This window comes from Mus caroli, chromosome 11 (assembly GCF_900094665.2).
Source record: "Mus caroli chromosome 11, CAROLI_EIJ_v1.1, whole genome shotgun sequence".
Classification (NCBI taxonomy): Eukaryota; Metazoa; Chordata; class Mammalia; order Rodentia; family Muridae; genus Mus; species Mus caroli.
Genome location: NC_034580.1, coordinates 82,545,591 through 82,564,228, shown reverse-complemented (window position 1 = coordinate 82,564,228; position 18,638 = coordinate 82,545,591). Strand labels below are relative to the sequence as shown.

Sequence of the window (18,638 nt, the reverse complement as noted above, 5' to 3'; positions counted from 1 at the left end):
TCAAGACAGTGTTTCTCTGTGGATTCTTGGTTGTCTGGAACTTGCTATTTAGGGCAGGCTGACCTCAAATTTATAGATCCACTTACTTTTGTCTTCCAAGTGCTGGGATCCGAGGTGTGCACCACCAACTGCTGGGCCTTAGTTCATCTATTTTTATTGACAAGTAGTATTCTGCTGTGTGAATATACTACAGTTATCGGTCTTACCTGTTCATATTGCTCCCAGGTCTGAGGTTTTATAAATAGAACTGTGAACATTTATGTACAAGTTTTTATGCGTGTTTTTTGTGTATGACAAGTTATTTCTCTTGGGTAAATATCTGAGAAAATGTCTGGTTATACAAGAAGCTACTAAATTCAACATTTTTCTACCCTTAAAAACATGACCGTGAGATCCATAAGAGGATACTGTGCATTTCCTTCCACAAGCTAAGATCTTAGAAGAACCCCTTTAGGTGGGCGTGGTGGCTCACGCCTTTAATCCCAGCACTTGGGAGGCAGAGCAGGTAGATTTCTGAGTTCGAGGCCAGCCTGGTCTATAGAGTGAGTTCCAGGACAGCCAGGGCTACACAGAGAAACCCTGTCTCGGAAAAAGCCAAAAAAACAAAAACAAAACAAACAACAACAACAACAATTTTTGTAAGAAAGATATTTCAAAAGAAATCACTTTACATTCTACATACATTATGCTTTTTCATGGCTTGAGTTTTAATGAAAAAGTTCATTACATATTTCAGCAAATCCTAAAATCACATCAAGTGCTAATAATGAAATTTACTTTAAAATACAATGGCGGTAAAGTCTGGTCTTATTTTCCAGAGAAGAGGCATGCAAATTCAAAGATGAGAAAAAAGAACGGACTATGTTGAGAGCAGAGAAGGATGTTCAGGTGGTCCGAGAAAAACCAAGCAAATGTAGAAAATGACTCTGAGAGTCTGAGAATGTGCCAGGGCTCGTCACATTTTCTATTAGATAAAAACGCAATAGAATGGACCTGGAGGTGTGAGGAGACAGGGAAGCAGGGTGATGGGAAGGACAGACTGCGACTCGACATCGGTCAGCCCACCTACACAGGGGCTTTGAGATCCCACCACTGCTGCCAGCAGCCGCTGACAAAGCTTCCTTGCTAAGAAGAATGCAATAGGATCTATATTGATCTTTGTAAAAAAGTGTCTTCATTAATATAAGCAAAGACGCCTCTCATTTCCAGCAGCAGAGGTGTGGGCTTTTTCTTTTATTCTTAGAAGTACTGTTTTACCAACATATATCATTTCCCTTTTGATGTGTGGGCTGAGTCATAAATTAATGTCACAAATGTCATCTAAATGAGGGAGGCTGCTACGTTATGATGTAAGAAGCTTGACATGAATTGTTAGCATTGACAGCTACGCACTCCTGAACTAAAATGTCGCTGTGTTAAAATTGGGGATAGTAAGAGTTGGAATGTAAAATTGGCGTTTAAAGTCGCTGCAACCTAGAAAGTTGTCACTCCATTATTATTATTATTATTATTATTCAAGGTCTTATTACATAGCCTTGGATGACCTAGGACTTGACAGTCCAGGCTGACCTAGGACTCAGAGCACCACTGGTCTCTGCCTCCAAAGTACTGGGATTAAGGGTTGTGCCCGCACCCCAGCTCTTCTCTAGTTTTTCTGAAGTGGCAGTAAGCAAGTAGGTCGAAAACAAATGACTTTGAGGGCTTTCTTGGCATCCCATGGAGCAGTTTCTTTCTACAGACTAGTTTGGTCTTTCCATTCATCTTAGGAAAAAAAATAGAAAAAATTCTAAGTGTATTATTTACTATACACTTTCTATCATGTATTATTTAATCTTGACCTAGGAGAGAGAATAGAACTCTATTTTACATGATACCATTAGTAAGTTCAACCCACTTAATCTTAAAATAACAGTATCAGGTCAGGGATTTAAAAATACAGTATTATAGGAAAACAGTTGGTGAGAACGCACCCTCTTCTGTCATTAATAACTGACTGGAAATGGTATTTCTGATCCTAAATCCAGCTGAAACCCAGAAACAATAAATGGAGAGATGGAGTGGATAATTTGTGAGTACATGTTTTTTCAAAGCAGAGGGGAAAAATCACTATGTTTGTGCTGAATTACATGCTGCCGTGGACGTGGTAGTATGCAGCAATGATGCTATCATCCATACAGCTGTACAGCACAACATCCTCAAAGCACCCACCACCAACATCATCACCATGAAGCCTGAAAATAATAGGTTTGTTTATAGTTTGGTAAGAAAATTAGAATAATTTAAAGTCATTTCAGTTCTAGCTTGGGGGAGGGAGTAAGAAGAGACACAGGAGGTGGTGGGGAAGAACAAACAAAATATAGACAAAAATACGGATTATATGGTAGGATAGTATAATATAATGGCATGCATTATACAGAAACTAAGGAGGGGTTTTTGGGTGATGGAAAACTTACAAGTGAAATCTACCATTTCAGTCTCGGATTGAATTCTTGTTGCATCGCTTGCTTCTGACCTTGAGCAAAGTCACTGTTTTGAAGGCTTGTTTCCTCATCTGTAAAACAGAATCCTAACGGTAATATCCTTTGCCTTAAAAGGCTGTGAGGATTAGAGACGAACACGTGTAAACTGCAAAGCCCTGTATAAATAAGACATTGTGTGGATACGAGGCACAGCTAGATTTTCATAGAGCAGAGTTAAGGGGAAAGATTCTAAAGGCTTTGGAGACTTTGAATTGGGCTCTAACATCAATGCCACAGCTAGAAAGTCTTGACTTTTAAGCAAGCGAATTACTGTTTAATTTCTCACGTTCATCTTTTTGAGAAAGGAGGATACATAGAATCAAACGAAAGAACCTAGGCAAAGGAAACTACCCTTTTTGGGTGCTCGTGCCCGGACCTTTACTTTTTCGACGCATATCATCAGTAAAAGGTGTTTACTGCATGCCATCGGATCAAGAGATATACTACGGCAAGGCAAGCAGATAAGGAAACTGAAGTCAGTACACTCCTGGTGGAACCAATAGAGATGTCTCAGTGCTTATCATGAAACTAGGGTCTTCACCCCACAAAGAACATTCGAAGTTAGAGTGCAGGAGTCCAGCGTCCTTACCACTCCACAGACTCGACGGGAGGGACCTTGGAATTCTTAATTAGAACCGGTTGCCATGGCGACAGTCTCTAGGCAGCGTGGGCTGAGCTCTCGGTAGGGATTGCGGGTGGGCCGCCGCTGGACCCTGTGCGCGCGCCCGCCACCAACTTTCCCTCCAGACCGGAGCGGGGTGGCGCGCTCCGCCCCCGCCCCCGGGCCGCGCACGTCCGAGCTCGGTGGCGCGCACGCCTGCGGGAGCCCTCTCCAGGCAACCCAGTGCTGATCGCCGGTGCCGGTGCGGCCGTTCCCCCTCCGTAGCGGGAGGCGAGGCTCCGAAGCAGCCCCCTCCTCCTCCTGGGCTCACCTCCCACCCCCTTCCCGGTGGACCTCGGGGCATGAGCAACGATGGCGGGCTGCATCCCTGAGGAGAAAACTTACCGGCGCTTCCTGGAGCTGTTCCTGGGCGAGTTCCGCGGACCGTGCGGCGGCGGCGAGCCAGAGCCCGAACCCGAATCCGAGCCGGAGCCCGAGCCCGAAGCCGAGCTGGTCGCGGCTGAGGCGGCCGAGGCTTCGGGGGAGGAACCGGGGGAGGACGCTGCGACGGTAGAGGCGACCGAGGAGGGGGAGCAGGACCAAGACCCCGAGCCCGAAGACGAGGCGGTGGAGGAGGAGACGGCGGCGGAGGGCGAGGAGGAGGAAGAGGAGGAAGCGGCTGCCCCGGGGCACTCGGCCGTGCCGCCACCGCCGCAGCCCCAGCTGCCACCGCTGCCCCCGCTCCCGCGGCCGCTGTCGGAGCGCATCACCCGAGAGGAGGTGGAGGGCGAGAGCCTGGACCTGTGCCTGCAGCAGCTCTACAAATAGTTAAGTAGCGGGGCTCGGCCGCGGGTGGGCCGCTATCCCCGGGGTGCTGGCCTGGGTTCCCGTCCCCGCCACCCATGTCCCCGCGGGGCACCCGGGCGGGGTCCCCCCCGCCTGCCCCCGGCCCCTCTTCGCCCGCCCTCTCGGCCAGCTTCTCGGCTACTTCGTACACCTTCCTCCAGAGCCTTCCTGCCAAGGTCTTCCCTCCCGTCTTGGGCTCCCCATTCTTCCCTGCGCCTTTCTTCCCGGGGTTTCCTCCCACCTTCGTCTGTCTGTCCTTTCCCGGGCTGCGTTCCTTGTTGGGCGGCGGGGACGCGCGACTCCTTTACGGACTGAAAGAGGTGCCTTTCTACATAACCGCAACAAAGCTAATACCGTCGGTGTCCAGAGGAGCCCAGACCCCTAGATTTTCCGTCAGGCGCTCACTGTTGAAATGAAAAGGCTCTATAGATGGCTTTCTTACGTGAGAGCCTAGTATCATACTTTGCAGACATTTGACAGCTTATAATTGAGAGCTGTAGGGAGGAATTGGGAAGGAAGGGTAAGTAAAACCCTACCGAGCAAGCCGTTAGGTGAAAAGACGGGGTCGTAAGTCAGAAAAGTCAGCCTGGTTGGATAAAATTGCAATTAAGTGCAGTATTTTCAGTCCATTAAGTCGATGGGGTGGGAGGTGGGAGAAAAGCAGATGGCTTAGCTACCCAGATGCAAGTCTAAAATAGAAAGGTCAAGGCTTTGCCTTTCATCCGAGTTCTGCTTTTTATGGGCTTGAAATAGAAACGGTTTACAATCGTGTTTCTTTCCAAATGGAATTGTTCTGAAATAATGCCTCTGCAAACACTGGGAAACCCGAGAGTCTTTTGCCATTCAACTAATAGTTGTAATGAAAGGTGTTACTCTGACCACCCAAAAAGTTTACTACCGCAAGATTCACTGCAGCTAAGTTCAAACCCAATTCCTGGATTTCTTCAAAGCCTGGAGGGGCCTAGAAAAGAAAGCTATTTTGTCTTCATCAGACCTCATAGACAACTGATCAAACCATTCTCCTCTTAAAAGCAGCAGCTTGTCAAAGGGAAAAGCCACTGAGCAGATCTGTAGAATTGGACTGTGCGGATGCCACACTTTATAAACCATCCAGTAATTAATTTTAAAATACTGTTCAATTACCAGGGGAATTGTGTGTTTTGGGGAAATGCAAAAATAAAATGGCGTGTAATACCACCACCTGGGGATAAACAGCATTAATGGTTGAGTATTTCTTTCTTTTTTTTTTTTTTTTTGTAAACTATCACAGAAAAGGACCTACAGAATGCCATTTTTTAAAAAATTACATGATTCAGACACTTAAATATAGAGGAAGTATTTACCAAAGTGAAGGGATTTACCTCAGACGAGTCCTCTATGGACAGATTTTACCTTTACACATACACTCCCAGAATTGTAGGGACAGTTTAAGGATTAGGGACGCTCCCGTACTGCCATTAATGTAGTACAGTCCTGGACATTTCAAGGCTTTTAAAACTGAGATGCACAGAATGACATGGTAAGATGTGAGTGTTTTTTTTTTTTTAATGTGATAAGGAAACAAGATTAATCTTAATGTACATATCAATTAGAAAAATGATTACGATGAGAAGGCAATCGCCAATGGAGCACAGAAGTTTGAGTTTGAGTTAAAACTAGCAAAATTACAGCTAGAAAATATTATTTCCCTTTAAATTGGACACTTATACTCTGACTTCACATAATATCAGACTTTGTACTGTGTTTTATTCTGATGCTAGTTGAGATAAAATGGCTGGCTCGTTTATGTGACGTATCTTTTTTTTTTTTTTTTTTTTTTAAGATTAAGATTTTATTTATTTATTTTTTTTCGAGACAGGGTTTCTCTGTGTAGTCCTGGCTGTCCTGGAGCTCACTTTGTAGACCAGGCTGGCCTCGAACTCAGAAATCCGCCTGTCTCTGCCTCCCGAGTGCTGGGATTAAAGGCATGCGCCACCACGCCCGGCGTGACGTATCTTTAAGGTGCTTAGTGGGTTAAAAGTTTCAAAATGAAAAAAAAAGTTCCAAAATGTGTAATGACAATTTTAGTTTTTATTTTATTCCCCCCCCCCAAAAAAAAAAAGCTTAAGACTTAGTCAGGAGAATCAGGATCAGCCAACTGTAGTGTTCGGCCATTGTTTTGTTCAAGCTCTTCATTTTACATGTGAGGCCTCTATCCAGATTTGAAAAAAAAAAACAAACGAGTCTTGTAGAAATTATTCCAACATTTCCTGGCTTAATCTCTGACTCTCAAAACACCTGTCACAGAGGGAATGATGACCTCAAATGTCTGAGAAAATTATGTGCCTCTTTGTAGGTATGTGTATGTGAGTTCAGGTACCTGCAGAAGCCAGGGGTGTAGAATCCTCTAGAGCTGCAGTTACTGGCTGATGCTAATTGTTGACACATGGGTCCTGGGAACCCCATTCCAGTCCTCAAAAGAGCAGTGAGTGCTCTTTTTTTTTGTTTGTTTGTTTGTTTTTGTTTTGTTTGTTTGTTTGTTTGTTTGTTTGAGACTCTTAAACACCAAGTCTTCTCTCCTGTCCCTAGAAGTAAAGCTGACCACAAATAGATAAAGAAGACTTAAAAAGATACATTATCTCAACTTCTCTCCGTGTTTTCTCTTCACCTGTTTTGGAAATTGAACCTAGGACCTAATGATTGTTCACCAAGTTCACTGGGCTATATTCTCAGTCCTTTGCCACCATGCCCAGCTGAAATTTTGCTTAGGAGTGTAGTATAGTAACACATTTTCCTCCATTATTTGGTTCTCTCAAATTTGAGACTAAGAACAGAAGACATCTGTTATTCCTAATCTTGGTAAACTCAGAAGTGACTTAAAACAGGTAGCAAGATCGCCAGCCAGTGCTGGCCCACACCGTTAATCCCAGTACTAGGGAAGCAGGCTGATCTGTTTGAGTTCTGAGACCAGTCTGATCTACAGAGAGATTTCCAGAACAGCCAGGGCTACATAGCAGCCCTGTCCCAAAACAAAACCCCTCAAACAGCAGCAACAACAAAAACAAGTTATGTAGCTAAGAAAAGAGTGAAGGTTTAGACAACTTGAAAGTGTCTTAGAAGCTGGAGAAGGACGCTTGCTGCTATTGTATACAGATGGAGATTTGGTTCCAGCACTCATGTCTAGCGGCTCATGACTGCCTTTAACTCCACTTCAATGGATCCTGTGCCCTTTCCTATCCTCAGTGGGCCCAAGCATGGATGTGGTGTACATATATACAGTTCACACACACAAAAATAAAAGTAAAGAAATTCTTTTGAGAAGAGGTTTGGTTTGGTTGTTTATTTGGATTTTTGTTTTGTTTTGTTTTGTTTTCTCTCAACAAGGTTTCTCTGTGTAGGCCTGGCTGTCCTGGAACTCACTCTGTAGACCAGGCTGGCTTGGAACCTATAGAGATTCTCCTGCCTCTGTCTCCTAAGTGTTGGGCTTAATGGGGTAAGCTACCATCTCTGGCTAAAAAGTATTTTAGAGTAATATTTAGGATAAAAATTTTACCTTACTGCTTCAAAATATAAAACTTGTATATCAGTATCCCACTCCTATGCAAAAGCAACATGTAATTCTGAAAGAGCAATAATTTTAAAATATCAACAGCTCCCATCCCACCTATGGAAAGGTTCTCCTGCTTTCATCTTCCAAGTACTAGGATCCCATGCCTGGCTCCTTTTCTCCTGGTAGGTATCCATTCTACCATTAAGCCACATCTCCTGACTTCCTAATTCTCACTTAAGACATTGTAACTGATGTTATATTCAACTTGAATTCGAGGGTATAAGCAACTCGCATAGGTTAATAAGTCAGTCAGTACTGTGTGTCTCCCAGCCCCATGCAACACTAAGGATCAATTTGTTTGAATCTGTGAGGATCAAATACACTGAAGTCTCATTTTAAAGCTGAGTTGTCACATTTTCAAAGCAGTTGTTTTCTCGGTTATTCCTTTCGGCTGGGATGGGCTTCCCAAGGGGGAAGGGAGCTATCACAGCAGGCTGGCGAAGTTAAGTAGTTACAGATGGCTCGCTGTAGCATTGAAGATGGCACTTTTAGAATGGTTTGGAAAACAAAATCACTGATTATAGACACTAATAATTCAGTTCTGTTGAATCAGTTCTGTTGAATCATGAATGACTTTGGGAAAGGTCAGAAAATCGTTCAGCTTTGTTTCGTTTTTACGTACATACACATGAAAATCATATCACTCATCTCAAAAATGAAACACTTCCTTATAAAGAGTAATAAAGGTTCACTAAAAAAAGTGGAGAAAACTTACACACACAAAGGGTGATATAAATACAGCTTAGTGTCAATCGTAGTTCCCAAGTTTTTCTCTTCTCTTCGCCTTTGAGGCTGGCACTTTGCTGTGAGTTTTCAAATAGCCTTCCCGTCGTCTTATGCCGATGTTCTGTCCTTGACCCTCTCGAGACTGCTCTGTCCTCAATACCATTCACTCACGTGATTGGCTGTTGTGGTTGTGCTAATGGCTCCCAGCTCTGTCTCCATCCTTGCTTTGACTGCTAATGGAACAGCTTCCACCTGGTGTCTAAAACCCTGGTAATCTCGGAGTGGCTGTTTGCTGTGTTGTGGGGATTTCAAGCTAGGTTAGCCTTACACCCTCAGCTCCAGCTCCAGCCTGACACCCGATACTCTTCGTCGTGAGTATATCCCTGATATCACATTTGATTTGTCTATTTAACCTTGTAAATGTTTCATTTACACTATTCCCTCTTGTTCATTTTATTTACCTTTTTTTTGTGGCCGGAGTTACTACTATCAGACTGAGTCGTATAGATTTTTTTCTTTTTAAGTTTTATTTATTCTCTCTCTGTATGTGTTTAGTTGACATATGTCTGTGTCAGTGCACCACATGCATAGTTAACAGATGGGTGAGCCATCATGTGGGTGCTGGGAACTGAACCTGAGTCCTCTGGAAGAGCCGTGAGTGCTCTTAACCACCAAACCATCTCTCCAGCTTCAGATTATATAGATTTTCTAAGTGTTATGCTAAAACATTTAAAAATTTTAGTAGTAATATGTATTACTAATATATATTGCTATATATATATACACACTAATATTAGTAATAATATTACATATATATGTATAGTGTGTGTGGGGGGGGTGTGCTTCTGGGAGTCAGTTCTCTTCTTTTACTATGTGAGTTAATACAAGATTTCTGATCCCAACTATAAAGACAGAATTCCAACAAAGTTTAGAAGAAAGAGATCATATAAGACCACCCTCATTTCTAAGACCAGTGCTGAATGTTTGGGGTTTCTCAAAACTACCCTCAAATCCAGTACTTCTCTAGAAAGACAAATAGAACTCATTGACCACTATGAATATAGTTTATTGCAAGGACAAGCTATAGATTAAAACCAGCGCAAGGAAGAGGTGTACTCTACAAAAGCAGCAGAAGTCAAGAGTGTTCTATGCTCAGGAGTACATCACCCAGTGCAAATACGTGGTGCAGTGCTCAGAGTATGACATTCTGAGTCCCACCCAAGTCCCAGTTTTCAGAATTCTCACTGGCATCTACTCTTAGGACTATCTCTGATGTAATCAGAGATTCTGGAGACCTTCCTCCTCAGACCTGAGGACAAAGCTGGACCTTTCTTTAGGCAAAGCCGAGCTGTAGGAAGTGAGACTTTGTATCCCTCTCCCCATCCACTTCTAGCAACTACACCAGCTACAGCAGACTATGTCAGTGTGCATATCTTATTCTCTCTTTAATATCTGCATTTCCCCAATCGTGTCTTTTACTCTGCTGAGAATACACTCCAGCCACCACTCAGCCCAATCTCTTGTGCATTGTTTAGGAAACCATCCCCTCACTTATGATGACCTGTGTCCCTTCTATGTCCCCTTCCAGACTGCCCAGCACATACTCTATAAGCTCTTGTTTCACTCATGTCTAATGTCTATATCTCCTCCATTCAACCGGTGATCTTTACAGTAAGGTGTAACTAAATTCACAAGAGCAAAAGAAAAATGGCAAAAATCTATTATATACAAAATATAGAATTAAGCCAGGCATGGTAGTGCATAACTGTAATTCTCAGCATTCTGAAGATGGAGGCTGGAGGATGGCCCATTTGAGGCCAGCCTGTGCTACAGCAAGTTTAAGGACACATAGCATGCTCTTCCAAAATGCAAGAGTTGAAGATGAGGATGTAGCTGAGTGGTGAATCTCTTGCCTAGCATAAGGAAGACCTCAGATCCAATCCCCAGTTGTGCCAAGAAGATAAGTGCTATTAATATTTGCTGTAATTATGGAAATTGGTAATTTGCTCTGAACGCAGCTGATTTTGCAGTAAACCTGTGACTCAGAGATTAATAGTGGTGCCTGCTCTAACTTTTAGAGCATTGTAAACTGTGCAGTTCACCTGTGCCTGATTAAATAAAATTAAGGATTATATTTCCTAGTTTAAAATTTTTTAGTTCTCATGAAATGGACAAATAACTTAAATTTTTCTGCAATAACTGGGGGCTAGAGAGATGGCTCAGAGACTGAGGGCTTGCTATGCAAGCATGAGGACCATAGTTCGAGTCCTGGCACTCCCTAACAAGACAGGTGTACCGTCAACACTCCAGCTGTGAGGGATCCAGTTCCTCCTCCTGCTTCTGTGTGCATACCTCCCACCACATCCCCCAAACCCAACACACATACACACACACACAAATACTCATGCCTATACACACCCATAAATATATATGTTTTTAAGTTTAAGATTGAACTTTGTAACAGAAACACAAGTTTTGTTGTTTTGTTGTTGTTGTTTTTAATGTAGCCTTGGCTGTCCTGGAACTCTGTAGACCAGGTTGGCCTCAAACTCAGAGATCTACCTGCCTCTGCCTCCCAAGTGCTGGGATTAAAGGTGTACCCTACCACTGCCTACTGCATAAAACTTTTGTTGTGCCCTACTTAGTTAAACATAATTTTTCCAAAAAAGATAGTATGTTTCAGAAATGAGTAGAGTACAAGCAGAAATGTTGTGTGTTTAAGAAACATTGGTATATAAGAAATGTCTGCTGGGCAGTGGTGGTGCACGCCTTTAATCCCAGCACTCAGGAGGCACAGGCAGGTGGATCTCTGATTCTAAGGCCAGCCTGGTCTACATAGTGAGTTCCAGGACAGCCAGGGCTACATAAAGAAACCCTGTCTCCTGTCTCAAAAACAAACAAACAGGGCTGGAGAGATGGCTCAGCAGTTAAGAGCACTGACTTCTCTTCCAGAGGACCTGAGTTCAATTCCCAGCAACCACATGGTGGCTCACAACCATCTGTAACAGGATCTGATGCCCTCTTCTGGTGTGTCTGAAGACAATGACAATGTATTCACATACATAAAATAAATAAATAGATCTTTAAAAAACAAACAGACTGGTCTGGGCATGGTGGCACAGACCTTTCATTTTCACACTTGGGAGGCAGAGGCAGGTAGATTTCTGAGTTTGAGGCCAGCCAGGGCTCCATAGTGAAACCATGTTTTAAAGTGGGGAATTAAAAGAGAGAGAGAGATTGGTATAGTGGGGTGAAGATGTGGCTCAGTGGCAAGAACATGTGTAGCATGGGCATGACAAGCAGTTTGATCCCAGCACTGCAAACAAAACAAGCCAGTAACCCCCAGCACTTAGAGGGCTGAGGCAGGAGGATGGTGAGTTTAGCTAACCTGGGCTATAATACCAAGGTCCTGTGCACTGCTTGTTTCTCTCATCATTGACAAAGCATCTCACAAAAGCAGGAGAAGGGAAAGGGGGTTTATTTTGGCTCACAGCTTGAGGATGCAGCTGCAGCCACGGAGCAGAAGAATAGGAGAATACTGGCAGGAAGCAGATGGAAGTGAGCGCCAGCACCTCGCTTGCCTTCTCACGTTTATCCTAGGGCTCTGGCTATGAGATAGTGCCGGCCATAGTGCATCTTCCAATCTCATTTAAACCAGTCTCGCAGCTCCTTCATAGGCAGACCCTGACAAGTTGACAGATTATGCGTGCATGCTGTGTGTGTGTGACTTGTTGCTGAGAAAAAATATTCTACAGAAGTAAGAAGCAGCCTAGGGGAAAAGGATACAGAGAAGCATGGTGGGTGGGATGCCCTTTATGGTGGCAGAGCTTTAGGTGTGACATGTTCTATCTGGACAGATGAGGAAATGGAAATGTTGAGCCAAAACTGGGCTACCTAGAACTGTCTAAGCCCTGCCCCTGTGTGCCCGTGTCTACCAGCGAGGCCCCTTCTAAAATGTTCCACACCCTTCCCAAACGGCAGTGTTCAAATGTATGACCCTGTGGTGCACATTTTACATCCAAGCTATAGTTTTCTGTCCCTTCTCCCATTGGCTTGTTGCCATCCTATCTAGCAATGCAAAATAAACTCAGTCCAATAACATGAGTCCCATAGTCTTACAGTTCTAAAGGTGTCTAACGTCCAAAGTCCCTTCTAAGATGCAGGCAATGTATGGTTCTCTCTCTCTCTCTCTCTCTCTCTCTCTCTCATATATATATATATATATATATATATATATATATATATATCACGTCTCTCCTCACTTATAGGATTTTCTGTGAGTGTTCAGTAATTTGAGTTCTAAGCACATGTTAGGTGTTCCCAGCTTTTGATTACTTGAGGATATTGTGGTGATCATCCTTTGGATAAGTCTCATTTTCTTAAGACTTATTTCTGGATTTGAGATTGCTATATTAAAAGATATTTACATCTGGGTATGGTGGCACACACTTTTAATTCCAGTATTTGGGAGACAGAAATACGTGGATCTCTGTGAGTTCCAGGCCAGCTTGGAAGTTTCTGGACAACCAGGGCTCCATAGAGAGATCCTGTCTTAATAAAAATAAACAAAACCAAACCCCCCACAAAAATGCAAAACAACAACAACAACAACAACAAGATATTTATGTATTTATTTTAAGGTTTTTGATACCTAGTTACCTAGCTCTAATGTCTTTTAACATGATTTTACTATTTTATACTTGAAGCAGGTTTTTTTTTTGTCACACAAGTCATAACAGTATTTGTTACATCGGCGGACCATACAATGTTGGTACAATAAGATTATATTACCTAGTGACATAGTGTTTTTGAGTAAGTACACTATATGATGTTCCTACAGAGATGAAATAAACCATCAATGAGCCCATTTCTCAGTTTATATATTTTTTGATCATCCATGCATGACAGTATAAAGAAATGAGCGTTAGTATTATAAAGTAATTTATTGAAAAAAAAAAACAGAATGAGACAAAATGCTAATATATTCATTATTTAGTTTCAACATATTACTACAGTTTCAATTATTTTAATGAAATGAAACACTTTTTATGGAACCAAGTGTGGTGGCTCATACTTGTAATCCCAGCACCCAGAGGCTGAGGCAGAAAAATTGCTGCAAGTTCAAAACCAGCCTGTAGCCGGGCATGGTGGCGCACGCCTTTAATCCCAGCACTCGGGAGGCAGAGGCAGGCGGATTTCTGAGTTTGATTCCAGCTTGGTCTATAAAGTGAGTTCCAGGACAGCCAGGGCTTTACAGAGAAACCCTGTCTCAAAAAAACAAAACAAAACAAAAAAACAACAAACCCAAACAAACAAAAAAACAAAACAAAAAAGCAAACAAAAAACAAAAAAAAAAACCCAGCCTGTAATACATTTAACTGCACCTGATTTGGTCAACACATAGTGAGGTTTTTGGTTTTTTTGGTAATGAGCTTTTTAAAGACCTTTGAAAAACAGATGTACCCAGTAGAAGTAGTTCTTTTATCTTCCCATTTTTAGCTACTACATTCTGTTTTCTTCTTGGCTGTGATTATTTATTCAGTCTCATTTTGGTGGACATGTGGGTCGTTTCCATTTTGGAGATAGTATTCACATATCAGGAAGTGAACACTAGTTGTCCTAATGGAAACATCCTGAAACCTCAAAGTTTTATCACGTTAATTTCTTGCTCATATGGAGTCCCTTCAGTAGCAAGGAAGGATCTGTGTCTCATGGCTTTGGTGAGAGAGAGCCAGGCTGATAGAAGCTCTGGAGCTTTGCAAAGTTGCTGTAGGCATCAGCATCCATCAGTTAACAATTAGAAAGAGACTGGTGTTTGCGGGTTTTAGAGGCCAGGCCTTAAAGGTAGCAAAGATGTATCATTTTTCTTCATGTTCCACTGGCTAGACTAGTCATGTGCACCATGACCTGCATTCCCCAACAAAGGAGTATGGGAAATGAAGTCTCTGGCATTGCAGTTGCCGGTGACCTCTGCCCTATAAATTCCCTACACTTTGGATATGTCTCCATATGCATATGTTCATAACTTTCTGAGTTGTATATTTAGAAGAAGAATGGTCAGATTGGTATTTTGTATCAATATTACCAAATTGCTTTGTCCAATAGCACTGTGAGAGGTCTGCTTTCTTTACATTCTAGTTATTTAAAATTTTGTTTACCCCTCTCTGATGGTGAGGGACTCTTATCATAACCCTTAGAACCATAAGCCTCAGAAAAACCCTCCATTCTATAAATAAATTTAAAAGTAAGTAAATTTAATCTTGTGTGTGTGTTGCATTCTGGGAAGGCCGAAGAGGGCACTGGACCAGTGTTACAGTTGTATGCTGTCATGCAGGTGCTGGGCCACTGAGCCATCTCTCTATCCCGTCTTGTTGCTATTTCATTTGCTATAACACCTTTCATTTTTACCCAGCTATATAGAGACAAATACTTTTGGCTGATTATAATCCTGATTTGGAACATTGTAGAAGAGGAATGAGTACCTAGAACGCTAGACCAGCTCTATCGAGTAGGTTACCTGTTTTGTTGTTGTTGTTTTTTGTTTGTTTGATTTTGTTTTTGTTTTGTTTTCGAGACAGGGTTTCTCTGGGCAGTCCTGGCTGTCCTGGAACTCACTCTGTAGACCAGGCTGGTTTTGAACTCAGAAATCTACCTGCCTCTGCCTCCCAAGTGCTGGGATTACAGGCGTGTGCCACCACTGCCCGGCCCTGGTTTTGTTGTTTTGTTGTATTTTCTTGCAGCTGATGACTGAACCAAGGCTGTGTATTTGCTAGGCAGATGTTTCACCATTCAGCTAACCCCGCCCCCCATCCCCTATTCCATAGGAATGTAAATATGAGTCACACGTATTGTTTTAAATTTTGCATCAATCACACAGCAGAAAGTGAAAAGAGCTGGTGTGGTAGCTGTAACCTCAGCAGTCAGTGGGCCGAGGCTGAAGGATTGCTGTGAGTTTGAGGCCAGTCTGGATTATACAATGAGTCCAGCCAGGATTATGTAGGGAAATCCTATCTTGAATAAAAGAGAAAAAAATTGAAAAGAAAAAGAGGTTAGTTTATTCTTAATAACTGATTTATCCAGAAGTACCCAAAACATTTACATTTCAATCTCTCTGTAATCTACATAAATAATATATAAATTCTTATTTCATGTTTTTAAAGTCCTGTGCATATTTTATAAAGACAGCACAATTCTATCTCTACTTGAACACTTATGAGCCACAGGGTGGTCAGTGGTTGTCCTAGCAAACAGTACAGGTTTAGACGTAATACATATTCCTTTAAAGGCTGGAGTTGTACGCTTCACTCCGTGATAACAGTTTTATCCCTCATGTGTGGGACCCCTGAGTTCAATCCCTAGCACTGGGAGAGAAACTAGCACAGCGTAATAAGCACACAAACATCAAGTGATGTCCCATTCACATTCTTAGGTTTCCGTGTTTAGAGCTGTGCGTCTTTAGGGAACCATTTCAGGAAGTCTCTAGCCCCTCATAGAGAAGCAAAATGGAGCATTTTAATTATTTTGTTTAGAAACCTTTTCATTTCATTTCTAAATGAAAACAAAATGCTCTGCCTTGCACCAGCCTGGTCCAAGCTACAAAGTAGCAGGCAATTTTGCATATTTCAGGGTGTTGCTTCTCTGTCTTCTTAAACGTATCTAGTGTCCTCAGTTTGTAGCTGGGGCTGCCCTGCTTGATGAGCCTGCAGGGTCCTACCTGAGGCTGCTCCCGGCTGCCTCACCCCTTCTCACCTCAGCTACCCTGTGTTCTTGCTGGTAACTATTCCCCAATCATAAAGATCTTGATGGAGTTTGCAGAACCGAGGTGCTCTCTCCCCACCTCTGGGCTTTTGTTTTCTTTGCTCAATCAGCTTTTTTTTTCTTTTCTTTTCTTTTATTGTTCAACTCAACTACTAGGTTTTATTTTTAAATATCTCTTCCCCATAGAATTATTTATTTCTTTCTAGTTTAAAAAGATTACATTTGTTTGTTTGTTATATGTGTGGGCATGTGTTTAGAGGTCACATGAAGGTCAGAGGATAATTTGGAGGAGTCAGCTCTCTCATTCCACCATGTATGTTCCTGGCATGGAACTCTGGTCATTAGGCTTGGTGGCAAAAACCATTATTGTCTGAGTTATCACCTGTCTTTTTTTAAAGAGTATCATGTGCTGGGTGGTTAATCCCAGCACTAAGGAGCAAAGGTAGGCAGATCTCTGAGTTCAAGGCCAGCCTGGTCTACAGAGTGAGTTCCAGGACAGCTGGGGCTACACAGAGAGACCCTGTCCTGGAAAAAAAAAGTATTATATGAAACGGTGGTTTTGAACTTGTTATGTGGCTGAAGATAACACTGAACTTTTAATCCTCCTGCCTCTGCCACCCGAGTATTGGGCTACCGACCGGCCTGATGCACCGCCACTGCTGATTTATGTGGTACTGGAGATTGAGCTCAGGACTCTGTTCATGTTTGAAAGCACTCTACCAACTCAACTATAGCCCCACCCAGCCCACGGCCTTTGCCTTTTGTTGTTGTGTTTTGAAACAGCATCTTATGTAGCCCAGGCTGGCCTAGAACTTGATCTGTATTTGGATAATTCTGAGTCTTCAGTCCTCTCTCCCCTCCTCCAAGGCTGAGATTACAGTGTGCACCCACATGCCTGGTTTCAGATAGTAGTAGAAATGTAGGCCAGGGCTCGGGGTGTGCTGGACAAGTGCTCCACCAACTGAGTCACAGCCTCAGTCCAACATTTTGACTTAAAGAGAAAAGAGAAAAAGAACTCAAGCCTGAGGTTATTATCAGCGGCACTGACAAAGACCATATCTGGGGAGTGGGTGGGGAAGCCTGCCTTGCCCAGGGCACTTCTCCAATTTAGATTGGTAAATAAAAGCATCTTTGTGGAAAATAAAGTGCAAGTTATAAATCTGGTGACGGTCAGCATTGTCTGCATCTGGAATGACTGCTGCCCTCATCCAGTAGCGCACTGTCCTGACACGACATTGTGGAGAGTTGGTTTCGCCACTGTTACAGGCTTGTTCCCTCCCTTATCCATGGCAGGAAATAGATTATTATATTAGTAAATAATTCTGTAGACGAGAAAGCCAAGACAGATGCGAAAGAAAAGTTTCCCTATCGGTATGTCAATGTACTGTTCTCTAGAGAGTCTGAGGTAAGGAATGGCAGTCAATGGCAACCATTTTATGATTCTTGTTACATTGCAAACCTATTTTCTATCAAGAAAAATCTCAGTGAAGATGCAAGCAAGTGTAGTAACTCCTGGAGTTTTTATCATTGCCGTTTGCTTAATTCAGATGATTTTTTAAAGTTTCTCATGTTATGTATGTGTGTGTGCGCACACACATGAGTGCATGTGTCCATGTGTGAGTCCAGGCATCTCTGGAGGTCAGAGGACAGCCTTCAGTGTCACTTTTCACTTTCTACCTTGTTTTTCCACTGTGTACCCCAGGCTAGCTGGCCTGTGAGCCTATTGTCCCTCCACCTCTGGCTTTTCCATGGGATTTTAGAGATTTGAACTTGGGCCCTAACACTTGTGTAGCGAGCGTTTTACCCACAGCCATCTCCCTAGCTCTAGTCTGGCCTTTTATCAGATCTTGTATTATTACTTTAGTAGCCTCCCAACTAATTTCCCAGTCATTGGTCTTTCTTCCTTTTGGAGACAGGGTTTCTCTGTGTAGAACAGGCTGTCCTGGAACACAGAGAGCCACCTGCCTCTGCCCCGCCTAGTGTCAAGATTAAAGCTTTTCACCACTATGTCTGGCTGACATGGTTTTTTCTTCCTCAAGTCTAACTTAGTCAACACTGTCTCCTGAGATACTCACAGATACACAATTCTCTGCCTTTCTGCCACAGGCAGGCATCTTCTGGTTACTATAATTAGCTTCACTTTCAATGGAGAGGGGAAGCCGACTTCATATTGTCTTTCATGCAGAGTTAGCCGGTTTAGAGACTGCCTATAGATGAAGAGCAGTTTAAGGATTTTTTTTTCTTCTTCACCAAATACTATTTTAAATGCTTCCTTTTAATAATAGAAAAAAGTGGGGCTGGAGAAATAGCTCAACAGTTAAGAGCACTGGCAGTTAGTTCCTCTAGAGGACTCGGGTTTGAATCCCAGCATCCACATGCCAGCTCACAACTGGCTGCTGTGATCCAACTGTAAAGTGATCCAAAACTCCAGTTCCAGAAGATCTGACGGCCAAACACCAAATGCACACAATATAAAAATAAGAAATCATTTTACAAAAACCACCCACCCTCATCGGCAGGCACTCTTCACCGTCACCCCTTCCCTTTATAAAAGAAAAGAAATGAAAAAGTTCTTAGTGCTGCTATTGCAAACAGAATT

General features: G+C 42.8%; 1 protein-coding gene across 1 annotated transcript in view; it reads left to right on the top strand.

Moving 5' to 3' along the window:
• Positions 1–3,322: 3,322 nt before the first annotated feature.
• Ppm1e (protein phosphatase, Mg2+/Mn2+ dependent 1E) overlaps positions 3,323–18,638 on the top strand; it is a 134,059-nt gene continuing 118,743 nt past the window's right edge. Inside the window, exon 1 of the mRNA XM_021176229.2 lies at positions 3,323–3,947. Within this exon, the coding sequence (XP_021031888.1) occupies positions 3,493–3,947 (455 nt within the window). The 5' untranslated portion in view covers positions 3,323–3,492. The remainder of the gene's footprint in view (positions 3,948–18,638) is intronic.